This window comes from Schistocerca serialis, chromosome 7 (genome assembly GCF_023864345.2).
Source record: "Schistocerca serialis cubense isolate TAMUIC-IGC-003099 chromosome 7, iqSchSeri2.2, whole genome shotgun sequence".
In the NCBI taxonomy this organism is placed as follows: domain Eukaryota; kingdom Metazoa; phylum Arthropoda; class Insecta; order Orthoptera; family Acrididae; genus Schistocerca; species Schistocerca serialis.
The window spans coordinates 348,163,856-348,185,355 of NC_064644.1; the positions used below are offsets into that span (position 1 = coordinate 348,163,856).

At 38.7% G+C, this 21,500-nt stretch overlaps 1 protein-coding gene across 1 annotated transcript; it reads right to left on the reverse strand.

The window, feature by feature from the left end:
• Positions 1 to 516: 516 nt before the first annotated feature.
• On the reverse strand, positions 517 to 21,044 carry LOC126412511 (dolichol-phosphate mannosyltransferase subunit 3). Its single transcript, XM_050082138.1, has 4 exons — positions 20,789 to 21,044; positions 20,521 to 20,678; positions 9,174 to 9,251; positions 517 to 721 (listed from the first exon to the last, which is right to left on the reverse strand). The coding sequence occupies exons 1-4, from the start codon at positions 20,883 to 20,885 to the stop codon at positions 659 to 661; spliced, it is 396 nt and encodes a 131-aa protein (XP_049938095.1). The 5' UTR covers positions 20,886 to 21,044; the 3' UTR covers positions 517 to 658.
• Between the last annotated feature and the right edge of the window lie 456 nt (positions 21,045 to 21,500).

Consider the following 21,500-nt stretch of genomic DNA (forward strand, 5'->3'; position numbering starts at 1 on the left):
AACTAGCAGTTTTGTGATGTATGTTATGCAAAACTGTTCTGTGCTTACATTTCCTTTAAATGTGTTATTGCAATATCAACACAAGCACCATACATACTACCACTGCCTCCTCTGCAACAACCATAACTACGACTCTCTCTACCACTGAAGAAATAAATGACAACAATCTGTACCTATATGTTTTGTGTATGTGCTTGCAGTGCATGTGTGACAATCTATCGGATGAACCTGTGTTATGCACCAACAGCAAGATCAACATAGCTACTGCCATTTAAAAACCAAAGTTGTTTTGATCATGGTGCAGTCCAACAAGCACAGATCATACTGACATACTTCTCATTCACAACGATTAGAAAAATTGGTAATGATGCAGCCACTTCAATGATTAAAAAACGCCACTTTCATGGAATAAATTTAGCGAAGTCTACTGGATCACAATTAGCAAAAGAAATTTTGCAGCTCTTGTAACCCATGTCTACTGTTTGGTGATGTAACAGCAAATATAAGGTCCAATGGTAAATATACATATATTAATATATATTTCAGAAGTTAAACAAAAACTAATTTCTCAATATACATGCAGTCTTACAATTTCAAAAAGGGAATGGTATGTATAAATCAGCAGTACAATAATGTACAAGCTTGATAAAACGCTCTCTCATCTGTCAGAATCAAACACAAAACCTTTCTTCCTGAGATCATCTTTGGCTTCTTGGATTTCCTGAAACCAAAGACAAAGTTATTTTAAAATATTTTAATATCTGATAAGCAAAAAGTAAGTGCTGTACTGGAGGCATCTTAATTCTACTTAACTAAATCTCAGCTCATTACATTAAAATCATCTTCAATTCTACAATGTCTAGTGGGGCAGCACAATCACCTTATCTGAGGATAAACATGCAAAAACTTTGTTAAATATATTACAAAAATGATTTTGTGTGTGTGTGTGTGTGTGTGTGTGTGTGTGTGTGTGTGTGTGTGTGAGGTGGGGGGCAGAGGTGGAGTCATGCCATACACAACAGCGTTTGTCAATCTGCAGTAATGAGTAATGATGCACACTACGTAGGAGCATACTTACAGTTTCACTTTCTTTTCACAGTCAAGACTTTTCATTTGATTCACCCTTACATACAGTAACATGAGATACAACTCACATTTATCATACAATGTGTTCACTGCATGCCTTTACATACAGAAAAGGCCATTGCTAAACTAGTATAATGTACGGAAGGTTACAGAAAAACTGTCTGCTTTGGGAATGTCCAATACTCAATTGATGGGCATAGACTACAGCGTGACTCAAGGTACAAGAGTACCTGCCCCGCCATACCATATGGGCCATTTGGGTCTTCAAACCCAGCAACATCTCCTCCCAATTCCAGATATGAGAAGTTACTCTACATCATATTCTCCCACCCTGTCCTCAACTGGTCTTAAACCCAAACCAGCACCCCTTCCCCAGCCATTTCTTCCTCCAGATGTTTTGCAAAAAATCATTCATTTGCTTAATTCTTCTTCTTGTATATTTTTCCATCCCTTTGTCTCCAATTTTGTCTTTTATTTATTATTGCAACTGCATTATTTTTTCACTTGTCATTTTCTGTTTCTCCTCTTTTCTGTCTCCCTCCTTATGGCACTAAATGATGCATATTACATATTATTACACTTGTACCGAGGAAATGTACTGAAACAAGAAATTACCACTGCTACTTTTACCTATATATCCAGTCATGCAGCTAATGTGCCCACCACACTGCATGAAATATCAGAAGCAACATCAGCAAGGAACTATAGCTAAGTCAGTGTAAGTTGATTCCTGACAGTTACAGTGGGGTGGACAATGCAACTTTGTGGGCACACCTCAACCAGTAACTTAACATGATTTTGTAAAATTCTCTATGGCAAAGCCTCAGTGTTGTTACAGCTCAGTAGTGGGCTACTGTTTTTGCCTGCAGCTCTTTGCATTTTGCAGCTGAAAGCTGGCAAAAGCATTGCAAGCTCTTAGGAATCTTCTTACGCCATCTCAACTATAGGACAAATGTTAATATGACCACCTCGTCCCAAGCTACAATAAAGAATGCAGAGATAAAAATAAACCAAATGCTTAATTTTGTCTATTAAATTCATTTAAATTAATGAACATAACTGTATGAAATGCATACTATTGTAATAACAATCCACTGCAGTATGCACCTTCAAGAAACTCAACTCTTTACACTGGACGTCCCCCCCCCCCCCCCCACCCCCCTCGCAACAGTTTAAAGGCTGACTGGTCACTCGATTGTTTTCTTGTACAGTTGGTTTTTCTTTCATTCACTCTCCTAGTTCGAGAGGTTTCACTTAATGTAAGATAACCGGATGACACAAGTATCTGATAATTACATCAGTTATATGTATACTTCTTCAAAATACATGTATATATTTGCTTACATACAATTTTTTTTTACTTTTTCGATTTTAATAACTGTTGCTACATTGTAAATTTATGTTTAAATAAATAAACGATGACTTTTGTAATTTAAATTTATAAATAGCAGTCAAATAAAAACACGACAAATCGAAAAAATAAGTAAGCCATTTATTACTTCTAAAGTAATCACTGTAACTGTTAATACATTTATCCCACTGTGAGACAAGATGGCCATTCCCTTCACAGAAAAATGTCTGCAATTGCCTACGGAACCATGATTGTACCTTGACGTGCCTCCTCATCTAAAGGAAACTGATGACCAAGAATGTCTTGCTTCACAGATCTAAAATATGGAAACACTTGTAGAGAGATGGGGCCTATGTGAAAGATATATAAGGGATTCCCAGCAATACTTCTACAGTGTATGCAAAACAACAGGCACACCATGGTACCAAAATTAACTTACAGTGGTACGTGGACACTTTCCAGAGACTGAAGCATTCCACGAAGTCCAATCACCCAGGAATGTTGATGGATGGCATCATTCTGTTGTAGAGTAATGCCTGCCTACATGTTCCCAAGTTTGTTTCAATTACACTGCAGAAGTTTCACTGGAAAGCCATTATATGAGGATCACTCCAAAAGAAATGCACACTATTTTTTTAAAATCCATCTTTTATTCTACATGTTTGAAAGTTTTACAGTGTGTAGATACGTTCTTTAGGAACAATATTTTCATTTCTCCACGTAATTTCCATCCCTCTCAACTACTTTACACCATCTTGGAACCAGCGCCTGTATACCCGCACGGTAAAATTCTGGACCAACCTATTGGAGCCACTGTTTGGCACCGTGCACAAGGGAGTCATCATCTTCAAACCTTGTTCCAAGAAGAGAGTCTTTCAGTTTCCCAAAGAGATGATAGTCACATGGAGCCAGGTCAGGACTGTGAGGCGGATGTTTCAGTGTTGTCCATCTGAGTTTTGTGGTTGCTTCCATGGTTTGTTTGACTGACATGTGGCCGTGCATTGTCATGCAACAGCAAAACATCCTACTTTTTCCGATGTGGTCGAACACGACTAAGTCGAGCTTGAAATTTCTTCAGTGTCATCACATATGCATCAGAATTTATGGTGGTTCCACTTGGCACGGTGTCCACAAGCAAGAGTCCTTCGGAACGAAAAACACTGTAGCATAGCTTTTCCAGGAGAACGTGTGGTTTTGAATTTTTTTTTTCTTGGGTGAATTTGCATTATGCCACTCCATTGATCGCCTCTTCGTCTCTGGTGAAAAATGATGGAGCCATGTAAATTCATCTACACCATTCTCAGTACGAGAAAGTTTGCTGCATACCGTTTTCCTTGTTTCTTTGTGAGCCACTGTCATCATCATGGGAACCCACCTGGCACAAACCTTTAACGTCAACACTTTCAGTATTCTGCAAACACTTCCTTCCCCTATCCCAATGTTGTGTGACAATTTTTTCACTTTGATGCGTCTGTCGGCAGTCACCAATTCGTTAACTCTCTGCACATTGTCTGGAGTGTGTGCTGTACGAGGCCTGCCGCTGCGAAGACAATCCTCAATATTGCCTTGCCCACTTTCATCATGTAACCTGCTTGCCCACCGACTAACTTTACTGCGATCGACAGCAGCATCTCCATACACCTTTTTCAACCTCTTGTGGATGTTTCCCGCTGTCTCATTTTCACAGCACAGGAATTCTATGACAGCATGTTGCTTATGACAAACGTCAAGTGTAGAACCCATCTTGAAGACATGCTGTGACGGCACCACTCACGGGAAAAGGTTGAACCAAGTTTGAAAACAAGCGGGAAGGATGTATCTACACACTGTAAAACTTTCACACATGCAGAATGAAAACTGTATTTTTACAAAAATAGTGTGCATTTCTTTTGGAGTGACCCTCGTACATTCTCCATACAGTCTCAATCTCTCTCCATACGATTTTTGGAGCCTTAAAGAACGGTATTCACGGCCATCAACTTGCTTCAGATGAAGAGGTGCACTCCTGGATACAGTCATGTTTCCATAGGCTACTGCAAACATTTTTTCATGAAGGCATTGACCTCTTGTCTCATAGGAGGATAAATGTATGAACAGTTATGATGATTCCTTTTTCGATTATGGTGATTCTTTTTGGAATACAGTTTACTTATTTTTTTCCATCCGCAATGTTTTCATTTGATTGCCCATTATACTAAAGCTATCTCTCTTTTTCTGTCAGCTTTCACCCGTCACTGATAACTTACTTTCAGTAAATTCTATGGTGAAAAGAACAGAAAGTGAATAGGATACACTTTTTAATTGTTTGGTTATTTAATCACTTGATTTTTAAGTATATAAACCCGCTTGTCAGAAGTATTTTTTGCAAAAAGTGTCTGTCAATCAATGTTTAATTTTATTTGAATTTCTTTAATTGAAATAGTTTCAGAAAATGAGAAAGCGTTTTAGATACTGTGTATCACTTTGAATTTATCTTGAGGATTACTTTTTATTCAGTCATGTGATTTTCCCAAGCCCCATGCAAATCAGTGTTTCAGGATTGTGATCCAGACCCAAATGTCACTACTAAGCAAATGCACTATTCATAAACATGGAAGAAAAATTGAACTAAAAGCTAGTTATTGGCACTAAATAAAAAACAAATATCAGAACAACAACAATAGTGTCAGCCTATTATAACAAGAGCCGTCAAAAGTGATGATTTGATTACACCAAAAGAATTGATTGTTTCCATCCAGGACTAACTGCACTGGGAATCAGGTGAGTTCAGTTGTCACTTCTAGCATTCCAGTGTGCTGCAAACTTGGTTGCAAACTGTTCACAGTGTTGCCTAGATATAGGTTTAACTGTGAGAGTAAAGTACCAATGTGTGAATGTGAACAGTTTTTTTTTTCCCTCTCATACTTGTGAAATACTATACTTGCTGCTTTACACAGGCTGAGAAATGTAAAAGGGTTTGTATGTGTGGGTGTGATTAGTAGATAGCCAGTGATATACTTTTCTGCAAAAGTATTTACCCTTCCTACAAGTAAATGGCTGAGCAAAAGTTTAAGATCTAGATTAAAATGATTTTCAAGTCACGGGGATCACCACACCTTTTCAGTACAACAGAAAGCAAACTGTTGCTAAAATCTGCCAATGCTCCTTTCTTTTTCACACACTTTTAGTGGAAGTTTTATGCTCAACTTTGTAATCCCAACATATAAGCTTCATTAGTGATGCATTAATTGTCTCTCGAACAAGTTAAACCACAGCAATATATAAATTGTTTTAAATTATGAAAAGAATTTTTCTATTCAGTACACAATGAAACGAACATGTCAAATGCTTATTTTAGCATTGGCAAGCCCCCATGATGTCTTCAGTTTCCCCGGGGGTGGGGGGTGCACTCCAAGGGTGTGACACACTACCAATTGTGTATTGCTGCTCTAATTCAATCAATGAAAGCACTACAGACTGGTTTCACTTAAAAAGAAAGAGTGAACAATTCAGTCAATATGTAAAATCAAATGGACTGTGTTAGTTGTTTTCAACTGCTTGGTTCCATAGACTGGACTGACTCTAAGGAAATGAATGAATAATAATCCATGCAACATACAAAACAACTCATTGAATTTATGGTTTTTCATTTAGTTGTTTCCAAAGATTGTTTTATGGCAGACATTTTGCACATTTGTTCTAAACCGATTTATTTCCCCCTTCCCCGTGCATTATTATATGGATTCACCATCTCTTTCTGTTTCATTTGCCTGAGATATCTTTCCGTTTCAGTTGCCTGAAACTGCAGTCACGCGCACGCGCTGTGTGTGTGTGTGTGTGTGTGTGTGTGTGTGTGTGTGCGCGCGCTCTCTCTCGTTTGTGAGTCTATTGTTGATGAAGGCCTTAATGGCCGAAAGCTTTAATTGTGAGAGTCTTTTTGTTGAGCCTATCTGCAACTCACCATCTCCTCTATATGGTGAGTAGCAACTTTCCTTCTCATAATATTGTACTTAATTAGTACTCATTCGAGTACAAGACTTTCTGGCAAATCACCCGTTTGGTCCACTGGCATACATCAGCAGTCATAATTGTATTTTGGTTACTATAGACTTACTGTCTAAACAATTCAGATTATTTTTACTGAGAAAATCCACAGCCAACAATCTAAAAGGAAAGTATGTAACACAGGCTGCCAAATACAGAGCACCATCTCTGAGGGTACTGTTCAATTCATCCCATCTCATGGAAGTGGATGGACACATTAGAAGAGATGAAAGTCAACATATTTGCATCAGTAAATATCATCCCAACACTGGTTGTGACTTTTGTGTATATAAACACTCTACCACGGAACTAGACAGACAGAAGTGGTACTCTACAGAAGACTTTGAATGATCTGGCAGATTCACACTAAATGAGCTGTGCAAAGTTGCATCTAAGAAATTACCAGCAAACCTCACATGTGAATGCACTAATTGCTGAAACAGTTAGGGAATGGAACTTCCTGCTGTCAGAAGAAAGTCGTGGGAAATGCTGGCTAAGGTAGCAAAAAGAGCAGAATGGATTATATAAAAGTAGATTATATAAAAGTAAAACAGATTATTTACAATATAAGGCACTTTTTTGTATCTCTAAAACTGAACAACCTAGTTGAGCACTATGCCCATAAGGTATATTGCACAGTGTAGTGACTGGAGCTCTGATGTAGCCTGTAGCTGATAACTGAGTTTAATGGGATTTAATAGAATAAATTTGATGCTCAGTTTTCTTTTAATTCTATACATTTTATCCTTGCTTGACAGCCAATTCGCAATCTTGGTGTATTTCTTGGTCCTTTGCTGATGTTGCTTCTTGTATTTCTTGTGGTGTGGTGGAGGTGCCTAAAGCACGTCCACACTAGGCCAATGAATGACAGAGACTGGATTCAGCTGAACATTGGTCGGCAATGCATTTGCTTTTGGCTTCTCGTCCACAAGAAATTAAGGGCTTGGGGTCAACAGATTCGGACATGTGGAATCACAGTTAGCTCTTGTAACTTGCTGATGTTGCTCCTTCCTATTTTGTTATTAAGTAGTGCTTTAATTACAATTTCACCAGCCAGTATTATGAGGGAAGAAGAGGCTTCTAGCAGTTGTCATATGTGCAGCATTTATTTTCCTGCAAGAAGCTGATCGTGAGAAAAGAAGACGGAACGATGGTGGCGGACGACCTCTCTTTTATAACGTAGGAAGCAGTTTGTTGGGACAAAATTGTCTGCCTTAAAGCTCAATTGGAATATGGGCTATTCTGTAGGAGAGCTGTACCTGCAGCAGGAAGTTAATAGCCACTCCCAGTTTTGTTTGTTTCTGTTTGTTATTCACAATGGAAAGATGTCAATGAAGACACCATTTCCTCTTTTCACATCGTGAATATCACTTTCTAGTAGCTGACTGATTTTCCCTCCAAGTGTATAGTCTGTTCATTTTGTTTTTATAATCACAGCTTGTAGGGGTCCACAAACATTCCCATACACAATGGAACTATGTCAGCTTTAATGCTCTCTCCATATTCCACTCTACACACTGGTATTTTTAAACACAATAAACACACACACCTTTAGTGAGAGCAGGCTTGCCTGCATGGAAAATGGCAGCTGTTGAAATTGCATTTTTCAGGACAGCCATAAGTCATTCTCAGTATGTTTTATTGATTGGCTTTAATTTAACAGTCAACTACTGTACTTTAAACTGCATATTAAAGAGTTTCTGATGATGCTCTTGTTAAATTAAACAGCTGAAAAACTTAAAAGCACCCATTCTGGAGACAATAAATTGCCACTGAACCAACAAACACTTGACCTCGTGTCCACTTTAGGTGAGGGGTCCCAACATCAAACAGCTGCCATCGCTTTTATGTTACTGCGAGCAGACCAAACTGCAAAAAGGCCATCGCTCCTTTGGCTCCAATTTGCCACTTGTACACACCAATGTAAGCAAGTCTTGGCCAACAAAACAGTTGTCTCTTGTTCACTGGCCCATTGTGTACACGCCTCAATGTGTGACACGGTAGCAGCAGGTGTTGCTTGAATCTATACCGTGTAAACTAGATTCACAGAACTTAAATATACACGCTTACCACCCACAACACACATCCTTTTTACACCTATTCTGCTCCTGCTCCTTTACTTCTTTCTCTATGTTTCTCTTTTGTTGTTGTTGTTGTTGGTGGTGGTGGTGGTGGTGGTGGTGGTGCTAATGGTCATCTTCAGAATGAAAACTGGTTTGATGCAACTCTCTATGCTAGTCTGTCCTGTGCAGCTCTTTAGTGGAACCCACATCCTCTTGAAGCTGCTTACCATAATCAAGCCTTTGTTTCACTTCACAAATACTACACCCCCCCCCTTCCCCACACATCTCTATATGACTCACAAACTAACTATTTCTTGCAAGTCAATTCCATTAATTCAGTCATTACTTATCCAATCCACCCATCTAATTTGCAACATTCTACTGTAGCATCATGTGTCTAAAGCCTCTATTCTCTTCTCATCTAAACTGTTTATTGCATGTGTTTCACTTACACAAGGCTATAGCCTGGACAAATACCTTCAGAAAAAAATCAGTAACACTTAAATGCATATTAGATGTTAACATGTTTCTCTTTTTTGATATGGTCAGACAATTTAACTTTTAATATGGTACAAGTTTAATCTTTTTTTTTTTCACAGATCATTCATTCCTGGTTTTGGGTAACTCAAATTCATAGAAAAGTATTTTACCATCTGTAATTCTTTCGCTGCATCCTCACAATTGTTGAAGTTGTAGACCCTCCACAATATTACAGCTATGGAGTATAGCTGAAACATACATAAAAAGCTGTAACAGCATATGCTTTCAATTGCTAATGCAAATAAAGAAAATATATTATTTAACCCTTTAACTGCTCTGGATGTGTTAACACGCGCGTCTTTGTACATGTCCCTGTGTGTTCTGAACATGTTTACGCGCACCACCAGTCCTTCTACCTGGTACTCTGAACGTGCCGACGCATAGACACGTTCAAGAGTACCAGGTAGAAGGACTGCTGGTGCACATAAACACGTTCAGAGCACACAGGAACAGGTACAAAGGCACGAGCGTTAAAGCGTCCAGAGCAGTTAAAGGATTAACTTTGAAGTGTACATGAAATGTTGCAATTTCTTATATAATTATCCTGCACAGAATTTACTGTTCTATTAAAACTCACAGTAACTTAGTATTCAAAATCTTCAGAACAGTAATAAAACTGAATGGATTTTTAAAATCTTTAGAACAGTAAATTTGTCTCATAGTGTGACACAAACTAGGCATGCTGATGATACTAATTTTCCCTTAGCTCAGTTCTGTCAAGTTTGAGAATGAAACGATAATAGGATAAATAGAGCAGGGATGATGAGTGTGATAAGGTTCTAATACACCTGTCATCAAAAGCATTTATTAAATTGCCATTATGTGGGACATAACCTCCACATCTAGTTAAGAGATAACAAATCTAATTCTTTCCTGTTAAAGCTGTCTCCAAATTCCTAACTAATTCAGCAACTTGTTGTTGTACATCCCAAAGGCATTTCTCCAGCACTTAATAAAAATTATAATATGTTCTTCCAGTAACAATAAATTATGCCTCCTTCACAAGATTCTAAATGTGCAAATCGAGAGTGACTACTTCATTATCTTTCCAGCTTAAATTACAACCAATTTTATAAGCTTTGTTAATTTGAATGAACAAGTCAGTGTGGTAAAACTAAACTCCACTCACAACCAGTTTGATTAACCTGAAGTTACGATCAAAGTCTCACAGGAAAAACAGGGACAATATGTGACTGTGGCTCTGATGGAGGATGGCTATTGATGCATTATGGCTCGTGACCACATATTTGACAGTGTGGTCCTTCTTCAAAGGTGGCATATATTCTGCTGGTCATCAGCCGTTATGTGAAAAAAGGAAAAAAGACAGCTCATGTAATAATGTAACAAACACATATCTTAACATACAGTCCATCTTGTAAAATAGCTTACACATATATTGGGTCACAAATACAGGTACCATGTGTCACCAACTGCAAGTAATGTGCGCTCTGATCAGTACTAATGAACAATGGTAAAATCGCCTTAAACGAAAACACATACAATCAGAGTTCCAGTTCAATGTTCACATCCAGAAAGCAAGGTATCAACTGAATTTGAGATTCAAGTATATGGTGGCTTCAACAACAAGATACAGACTGGACACTTAGTAGCAGGGCTGGCTATTTATTTCCTGCAAGTGCCGATAGCCATCCATGTGTTTTTGTGAGCCCCGAGAGTTACGGCCATCAATTTCCTGTCTGTGAGTCTCCATATTGCTGGAGTGCCAGCGCATTATACATACGTGGATTAGAATATTAGTAGTGAGTCTAAGATAAAGATGGTACAAACAATTATGTACATTCAGCAAGAAGTAAAGAAAATCAAGGGAAGATTTGGGAAAGGAATTCAAGTTCAGGAAGAGGAAACAAAAACTTTAAAGTTTGTCAATGACATTGTAATTCTACCAGAGATGCTAAGAACTTGATGGTTGTGATGACGATGATGATGGCACTTAACACAATGGTTTTAAGGAGAATGTGAACTAAATGCATAGTAAGAATGATGTTTCCCTTTATAAGCTGTCTTGCTGGGACAATAAAAACATACTAGGGGTTTGAAAGGCTATATGGCAATGACAACATAGACAATGGTTGCTTTTCAACATATTAAAATGGATAATAAACATCATGTGTAGAAGTGTGCATGTCTACATGAACATCCACGCCCTTGTCCTCACAGTGAAACAAACCAGTGTAACATAGAATAAAACACCACAAATAGAGAATCCACTACTAAATGTTACTCCCTCGTACATATGACTGGTTGACCACTAATAGAAACGGAGAAAATGTCAGTCATTGTGAGTAGAAGGAAATGTTTGACACCAGTTTCATGCATGGATGGTAGACGTTCTTTAACAAAAACTCAAGTCTCATTTTAAAAATATGAATTAGAAGAGAAATGGACATACAATCAAAATTGTACAAGTGATTCAGATAATCAAGGCTGGCTTGATCACTGAATAAAATGGGGACCAGCCATTCTGAGATACATTAAAATATCCCATCCAGTGATTTGGTCAGAAGTCTGGCCTATGCACAAAACCAAAACATTTTCCACACCTGTCTCACTTACTTAAAACAGTGGACAGATTGTTATCTATAAAAAGTAAGATGTCATACGATGACACTGATATGCCACAAACATCTCATATTTGTGGTCGGTTAAGGAATTGAAAGATCAGAAGAATAAAAGTGTCTCAAAACGGGATTATAGTGTGAATTTTTAGGGTGATGAATAGTGATGGCATTACCACCACTTTTGCAACAATGCGAGACAAATGTTATTAAAACAGGTAAAACTAAAAGTGTATAAAATACAAATTCACTCAAAATCACGAACATTCCCCCATTTTCACACATATTCCCCTATCATTTGAAACCCAATCACGCATACTATCAAAATTTCTGATAGAACTATAGAACAATGACTGAAATAAGCGCGACTGACTGATCGCTTACCTAAACTTGGATGAGCCAGTCACAATTAAACACTTCTCCCTCTTAATTTGGCTGACAAGATTCTGAAATGTCTTCCCACATTTGTCTTATACCCTATTAAAATAAAGGACAGATCAGCTTGTAAACTACCGTATGTCCTTTCATCTGAATATAAAATACATTCAATTAAAATAAGGTGTTCAAGATCTGAATGCCACAAGTACTGCAATTTATGGGTCCTCTCAATGAAGTAGGAAGCCACATACCAACCAGTATGTGCCCTATCCATAGTCAAGTGAGGTGGCCTTCATGTCTCTTATTAGCCTGACGGAGGTAAGTTGAGGCCAGGTAAGTACACACACTTTAAAGTGGTAGTTGGCTGTTAGTGTAATGAAGTAAGGACCTTGACTGCCATGAGGAGAGGAGCAATGCAGGGGATCAAACCCTATCTCCCCTTGTGAAGCTAGCAGCCTCCAATCATGATTTGGGCTTTTATGGAAGCATAACTGATAGGAATCATTGATCCCTCCTCCATCTAGCAAGTCATACTCAAAGTCTGAGATGTATCTGAAGTAACCTTTTCACTCACTAAGAAACCCAACACACAAGACACAGCAAAGTGAGATACACGACACTTTCCATAACAGTGACCACAGACACTTGTAGTTCGCAGTGCCATAAATGATACAGTGCAAGCTTGATGTCTACTACCTTATGGAACCATAGTTCAGAATACCCTACCTAAAAATGCCATGTTGAACTGACCACACAATACCTCAACAGTGAGATATAACATGTTAGGGAATAATACAATAAGCACCCAACTCAGGGTAGACACTTCATTGGCTGGCACATCTACTTATTCATTTCTCTAAATTCCCATGACCCCTGCTAACCATTATAATCATACTTCCTTCTGCAGCCTTTCAGGCAGAGAAGGGAGTCTTGGAACGTTGCGTGTGTGTGTGTGTGTGTGTGTGTGTGTGTGTGTGTGTGTGTGTGTGTGTGTGTGTGTGTGTGTTTGGGGGAGGGGGGACTATAGGTTAAAGGGCAGTAAGGGAGCCTGAGCAGACGTGAAATTTCATGGCAGAAACACATACCACCTAGTCAAGCACCATCAGGGTTCCAGAGGGCACTCTCAAGAAAAACTACTGAGTTTGACAGAAAGCTGCTGTGCCCCCCCCCCTCCCCCTCACTTAGACCTATTAAAAAGTACAGCTGTGTAGTTGTAGTGTGTATTTAAAATCAAACAAAAACACACACTCCTGGAGGTGCAGTTTACCCTGTACGTCAGTAAAATCACTCTGCACGCCTTCAATAGCCAAGGTGATAGCCTGCTCCAATCTGGGGTTACAGCTGCTATTTGTACTGCATCAAACTGCCAATAACTTGTGCTTTATAATGTTCCCATACAGCTTCGTAACTTGAGGACAATTTGTGAAGATTGCTTTGGAGCAATGGCTCGATATGCAGATGGCTCTGTTACAGTAAAGAACATGTACACCTGATAGCATGAGGAGCTGCCAACCAGATAGTAAGTGGTGTCTCCCCAAACTCAGCATAAGGTTCATCCTATTGGCTCTTGTGGACTGTGCCAATAGTCTTGATGTAAGAGTACTGGACAAAATATTGGTCACCTCTCACGGATTAAAAGAGCTCACTGGTCACTCTGGAGCACTGTGCACTGTAGATGGTGTAGAACTGATAGCATGCGGTCATTTGATCCTGCAGCACTGACATATTGCATTGGAGTGGTGTGCATGCCAGTCAGTCAAATGGAATAAATGCAGTTGGATGGATCCATGGTGTAGAACTGATAGCATGTGGTCATTTGATCCTGCAGCTCTGACGTATAGCACTGAAGTGGTGTGTGCATGCCAGTCAGTCAAATGGAATAAGTGCAGTTGGATGGATCCACATGCAGAACGGCAGAAAAGAGCTACCGAGTTTCAACACACCCATGATCATACCACAGTTGTACGGTTTTTCAGTGTATCAATGTAAATTGTCCAGTGTGTCTATTACTTGCAACCATGGAACACAGCATAGGAATAGTGTTCATAGAAAGATGCTACCTGACAGGTGCCAGAAACTAGAGTCATACCTTGTCACTGAATATTGGTTTCAAACTCGACAAACTATTGATCCATCTTAACCAGTTTATGAGTGAAAATTGTGAAGGTAACTGCATGTAACAGACATTTGTAATAATGTAATCCCGAAAGGCCATTACTTACATTGGCACTCACAGCTGCACATCTTCAATGGGCCTGCTGTGTTTTGGTGCCAGAGTTTTACATACCATGACTAGAGCCCACTCATTCAGATTACAATGAACATGCAACAGGATGTTTATATATTTCAAGAATCTCAGTAGCGAAGTGTTGCCCTTTCTTCTACATGTTCATGAAGTGTAGGCCGGACACTCCCGTCTTCCAAGATGACAACATCCACACTCACAGAGCTGCTCACATACACACAGAAACTCACTGGGACTACCTGGGCCAGCAGGTGAAATGTAGCAAGCAGCAGCCTCTATAGCCACAACTACTTTGAATCAAATATCACTTTATATTGGTACGTCAGGTGACTATTGAAGAGGTACTGAATCAAACTAGGGAGAACTTGACTAAATAAAGGCACTCATTGATAGAACACATACCGAGGGACACCAGAGTTTGAATACTGTAAGCAGTTTCACATGGATGTAAGATGCAGCAGTTAAGCATAGATGAAGGGACTTGCACAGGACAGACTAGTGTGTACAGCTTAAACAAACTAGTTTTTAGATTGACAAAATAAACAATACCTGTGTGGGTCTTCAAAGAGCTGGATTGCAAGCACTGTCTGCCAGATTCTTCCACTCACGATGGTAGGACTTGGTGCCAAGCAAAATAACACTCCCATTCCTGTCTCTGTATGCATACACAACTGCATTTTTTGACAGCAGCTAACTGATCTACTGCACACCTGTACTATACATCTTACTGTTAAAATATGTGAGGAAGTCACAATAAATCAGAATGTTATTGTCAGTATGCTATCTCAATTGCCATAATGTCTCTAGGTTAAAATAATTCTGCTTGGAACATGAAATATTCATTTCCGAGTCACGTTGTCCAGCACCTGTGGTCCAGTGGTAACGTTTTTGATGTCCTCGGTCTCAGGTTCAAAACCTGCCACAGCTTAAATTTTGAATAAAAATGAACAGCAATGGCCACTGAAGACTTTGGCATAAAAAAATCACCCTCATCTTGCCAACAACCTTGTCAAAGAGGACAGAGGAGCAGACAGAGATTCCTTGGGGTGGGAAACTGCTCCTAAAAAGCGGCAGAATCAGCAATGATCAACAGCACAAGAATGCAGAAGGCATTGGAGACCACTGCATTAAAGACAAATAACATGTATTCATATGACATGTGGACTACAACTGAACAAGTGTCAAGATGATCTCTTCATTGGTGAAAGATTCTGGACTAGTCCCCCACTTGGATCTCCAGGGAGGGGGATCTGCCAAGGGGGAGGTGACCAAGAGAAAAAAGACTGAAAAATCAAAGAAAGGATAATCTTCTAGGAGTGGGGGTAGGAAACGTAAGGAGTTTGAAAGTGGTCAGGAAACTAGAAAACCTAAAAAGGTAAATGTTAAAGCTCAGTCTACATATAGTGGGAGTCAGTGAAGTGAAATGGAAAGAAGATAAGGATTTCTGGTCACATGAGTATAGGGTAATATCAACAGGAGTAGAAAATGGTATAACAGGAGCAGGATTTGTTATGAATAGAAAGGCAGGGCAAAGAGTGAGCTACTCTCAACAGTTCACTGATAAGGCTGCTGTCATAAGAATTGACAGCAACCCAACACTAAAAACAACATTTCTGGTATGCATGGGAATGTAACAAGCAGAAGCAGAAGAAATGCAGGAAATACATAGGAATATTGGACAGGTAATCCAGTATGTTAAGGGAGATGAAAATCTAATAGTCACAGGGGATTGGAATGAGGTTGTAATGGAAGGAGTAGAAGAAAGGGTTATGGGAGAATATGAGCTTGGTACCAGGAATAAGAGAGGAGAAAGACTAATTGAGTTCTGCCATAAATTTCAGCTTGTCACAGCAAATACTCTGTTCAAGAATCACATGGAGAGGAGGTATACTTGGAAAAGGCCAGGAGAAATGGGAAGAACTCAGATTAAAATCATGGTCAGCTAGAGATTCAGAAATCAGATATTGGATTGTAAGGCGTGCCCAGGAGCAGACATAGATTAAGATCACAATTTAATAATGAAGAAGAGTACGCTGAAGTTGAAGAGACTAGTTGGCAAAAGATATTGCACAAAGAAATGGGATATAGAAGCATTACGGAATGAAAAGATATGCTTGAAGTTCTCCGAGGCTACCAATTGTGCAAGAGATATCTAAAAAGGGCAACTACATAAGATGGAAAGAAAAACACAGGGTCTAGGAAGGCAGCTGTGAAGAAATCACGGATAACATAAGGAATAGTTCAGTTGATCAATAGAAGAAGTAGTACAAAAATGTTTATGGAAATTTAAGAATACAGTCATACAAGTCACTTAGGAATGAAACAAATAGGATGTGCAGGGAAGCTATGGCAAAATGGCTACATGAAATATGCGAGGAAATCAAAAAAGAAATGATCATCTGAAGGACTGACTTTAAAACAGTCTGTGAAATTAAAAGCAAGCTCAGAAACATTAAGACTCCAATTGGAATTCCAATGTTAAATGCAGAGAACAGAGCAAATGTGTGGATCGAGAACAGTGAAGGGTATATGAGAAGGAGGAGGACTTGTCTGATGACGTGACAGAAAAACAAACAGTAGTCAACAGGGAAGAGATAGGGGATCCAGAATTTGAAACAGCTTTGGAAGACTTCAGATCACAGAATTTCTAAAATCATTGATTGGAGTAGCAACAAAATGACTATTCATGTTTGTGTGTACAATCTATGGTACTAGCATTATGGTATAGACTTTGGGAAAAACATAATCCACACAATTCTGGAGATAGCAAAAACCGACATGTGCAACAATTATCGCACGGTCAACTTAACAGCTTATGCAACCAAGTTGCCGACAGGAATAGTATACTGGAGAGTGGAAAAGAAAATTGAGGATCTGTTAGATAACAATCAGTTTGGCTTTAGGAAAGGTAAAAGCAATAGAAGCAGTTCTGACATTACAGGTGACAATGGATGCAAGACAGAGGAAAAATCAATACACATTTGTAGGACTTAGAAAAAGTGTTTGAAAATGTAAAATGGTGCAAGATGTCTGAAATTCTGAGAAAAATAGGGGTAAGCTATAGGGAAATAAGGGTGACACACAATATGTACAAGAACCATGAGAGAACAATAAGAGCGGAAAACCAAGAGCGAAGTGCTCGGATTAAAAGGGGTATAAGACAGGCATGTAGTCTCTCACCCTACTGTTCAATCTATACATCATAAAAGGAAGGTTCAAGAGTGGGATTAAAAGTCAAGGTAAAAGGGTATCAATGATTAGATCGGCTGATGACGTTACTATCCTCAATGAATGTGGATTAGAATTAGAGAATGTGTTGAATGGAATCAACTGTCTAATAAGTGCAGAATATGGATTGAGAGTAAATCTAAGAAAGATGAAAGTAATGAGAAGTAGCAGAAATAAGAACAGTGAGAAACTTTAAATCGAAACTGATGATGATGAAGTCGATGACATTAAGAAATTCTGATACCTAGGTGAGTAAATAACCCTTGAAGGACTGAGCAAGGAGGACATAAAAAGCAGACCCGCCACAACCAAAAAGGGCATTTCTGGACAAGAAAAATCTACTAGTACCAAACACAGGTCTTAATTTGAGGAAGAAATTTCTGAGAATGTACATTTGGTAGTGTAGCATTGTATGGTAATGAAACTTGGACTGTGGGAAAACTGGAGCAGAAGAGAATCGAAGCATTTGAGATGTGGTGGTACAGAAGAATGTTGAAAATTAGGTGCACTAATAAGGTAAGGAATAAGGACGTTCTCTGCAGAACTGCAAAGAAAGGAATGTCCGGAAAACACCGACAAGAAGAAAGGACAGGATAATAGGACATGTGTTCAGACAATGGAGAACAACTTCCTTGGTACTGGAGGGAGCTGTGGAGGGTAAAAATTGAAGAGGAAGACAGAGATTGGAATACACCCAGCAAATAATTGAGGACATAAGTTGCAAGCGCTACTCTGAGACGAAAAGATTGGCACAGGACAGAAATTCATGACAGGCCACATCAAACCCGGCGTAAGACTGATGGGATGGAAAGGCAAGGTGGGGGGGGGGGGGGGGGGGGGGGAGAGAGAGAGAGAGAGAGAGAGAGAGAGAGAGAGAGAGAGAGAAAGTAAGTCAGTCAGGTCCCTAAAGCACAATAGGTGCACGAGGATATGTACCACATACTCATCAAGGATTACCTCCATCCAAACTCACTGAGACTGTTATCTAGTAACACTGTATTAACAAAATAATTGAAAAATGTTGTAGTTCAATCAAATGGGATCTATATTCTTGATGTCCAATTTCTATTGTCAGTTTCTAAGAGATGGTTGTCCACCTTAAACATAGGAGCTGTATGCAGTGCTAATTTACACAATCTATACTGTTGAACAAGTGCATGAAGACATGATGGTCTAAAAAATCCATAAAATGTACAGTTGTACCCAAGACAAGACTGGGGAGAAATTAATACAAGAAGAATTTATTAACATCTCAGATTTGCTTGCTCAGGTGTTTGAGGAATTGTTGGCTATTTGTATCCTTAACAATGACATTTTAATTACTCCAAGATATAGGTTAACTAAACCTATCGATACCAGATGCCAGCTCTATCCCACTACGTAATGGTGGCATGGCATGTGACAACATGTACACACGGATAGAGAACAGGACACTGAAAATATTTGTTTGGTGTGTATATTACTTTTTGGAATGTAAGTAGTGGTGACAGACTGATCTGTAGTGTAGCCTGATGCCAAGATTAGTTTGAAAGGTTTGGTTGGTTAAAAGTTGGTGGAGCAGTATCCAATGCTTCAGTTAATCCAAAATATTCATGTAAATTGGAATTTCATGCAGTGAGAGATGTTACCCTCATGTTCAAGAGATGCTAAGCCTGCAGGTTTTAAGTTTTGTAATAATCTATCATCATGAATGAACAACTTCTTATAGTTAGGACATCTGTTCAGGCTCATTATCTTAACCTACCATTTTTTTATTCAAATTATTGGCTAGAAATGCAGACAGGTAAATTTAATTAGGACCTTAAACGTAAATTTTTGAACTGCTTCATAGACAATACAAATACACTGCAAAAAACCTATACATTCAATTGGCTAACATAAGCAGAAAAGCAGTTGTTGAAGTTTGGGCTATTCAGTCACCACATAAACTACAGAAGATATATTTATGCTGTAGGTTATATAATGAGCTGGTGTGCATTGTGACTGCACACTGTAATTGGCTACTTGAAAATTCAGTTACAGTGATGAGAGACATTGGTAACATTGAACTTCTGGAAGCTATCAATGAATACAGTATGCCTATTCAGTATCTTATGCAACTTCATTACACACATTTAACCTCCATCTGTTATCTGACAATTTCAGAGAGGTTTTCAGTCTTCTGTTAAAGTTTCTGTGACTCTTTAGCATGCTTTTTCCTTTCAAGACAAGCAAGACAATTGTTTCAAATCAAGTACTTAACTCATCTGTGTATGAGACTCATGGTAATTCTTATTATTGACAAACTAAGATGCAAAAACCAAAGATTTCCGTTACAGTTAATTCACACTACCACAGGCGTCTGCAACGATCGAGGGGGGGCCGCACTATTACACTTATCTTTATCTCACAGTCCATTCTGTGCAGATGGACACTGTTCTTATCTGTCTTTAAGGTTTAATGCAGCATTAACACCGTGACAACTAAGAATTGGGGGTAATGAGCGTAACTTACTGTGAAATTCTTGAAACTATTCAAAATTTAACAGGTAGGCTACATAAGTAATTTCATACAATGAGATGCAACAAGAAAAATGAAAACTACACAAAGATATTAACGAAGTTAGACGTTTGTGAAAATACTACATCATTTACCTGATTACTGTCCAGAACCACCTGACTGTCCATGAACTACTTAGAGCACATGAGATCAAGAAGTTGAAGTGTCAGATAATATTACAATCTATCACTGTATTACCTTCTTTAAGGACCAGTATTCATTTGTACTACTAAATGTGGTAGTTCACAAATCAGAATCTAAGTAAAATCAACCACTGCTTCAGATATGACTTTATCACGTCACAAGCACTTGGCAGAACAATTCAGACTACTTCAAATGACATCATTCAGAATAAGTAGAGGTAATCGGAAGTTGAAATTCCACACTTCAGCTTTGATCAGAAGTCAACGAAATCGACAACGCACTCAGACCAATGACATTTAGTTATAATTACTCTCAACATAATTTAAAGAAATTGCTCTTTACACTTACACCAAACAGTATCAAGACGATTAATGGAAGTGGTTTGATGAGAAACATCCATTCGTCAAGTAATCTCGAGTAGACTTGACGAGTTATGAGGCCAATCCATATGCTCGCGAAAAGGCTCACGCCTAAAAGCCACTCCATAAGCTTTGTCATTTTAACGTCTGCAAGAAATAGTCTTGTTACACCCACACTACGATTTCGAGACCGGAATACACAACAATCAACTCGCTTTATAATTTATCGTTTTCCTTTTAAAACAATGATACATTACATTGAAACATAGCCAGAAAATCGTCACTGAAGTCAGCACAATGAAGCCCCAGCAGTAAGGAAATCGCTACACATGACAACGTCAACATACAGCCCATAACATTCCACACGCATTCCAATCAACACGTTGTCAATGTCAACATAACACGTTAACCAACGATGTTTACAGTACTCAATATTCAATTCAGAGATACCACAGTCTATTATTTTCCTTTTTTATTGGCTTCTAGCATACAAAATTTTTAGGCATCACAAGTAAATGGACTAACACATATAACAAGGTAACATTTTTTCTTCGTCATACATACTGTTTAGGGCATACATTCATATGTTTTCAGATCAAAATTACTGTAATCAGATTACGAAACACGGTTGACTCCTGAAATTTTATTTGTTAATTAAGTTCTTTAGTTAAGTTCAATTCATTTTAGATTTTTATGTCTTCTTTCGCTGTAAACCGGGATATGGCATCGTATGTACTCCTGGTTGTGTCTCCGAGAATTTGGATCGTTCAAAATGGCTGGCAGTGACAAAGTCTTAAGAGGTCCTTTAAAGAGTTACCTCTGCCTTCCTCATAGCGTCTACACTGAAATAAGATGTGATTTACATCACCAATTGTTTCCTCTTCACATTGACAGAGGGGTGTCTCTGATACGCCGATTATATGTAAATGGGCAGGGGCAGATCCATGATTGAGACGCATTCTCACAATG

Bases quoted from the DNA above. Each gene is read 5' to 3' on its own strand.
- LOC126412511 (XM_050082138.1), bottom strand. From the start codon at position 20,885: ATGGGCTGTATGTTGACGTTGTCATGTGTAGCGATTTCCTTACTGCTG. The intron at 20,679-20,788 runs GTAATGTATCAT...TATTTCTTGCAG, and splicing joins TTTTCTGGCTATGTTTCAAT to ACGTTAAAATGACAAAGCTT. The intron at 722-9,173 runs GTAAAATACTTT...CTTTGGTTTCAG, and splicing joins CAGCGAAAGAATTACAGATG to GAAATCCAAGAAGCCAAAGA.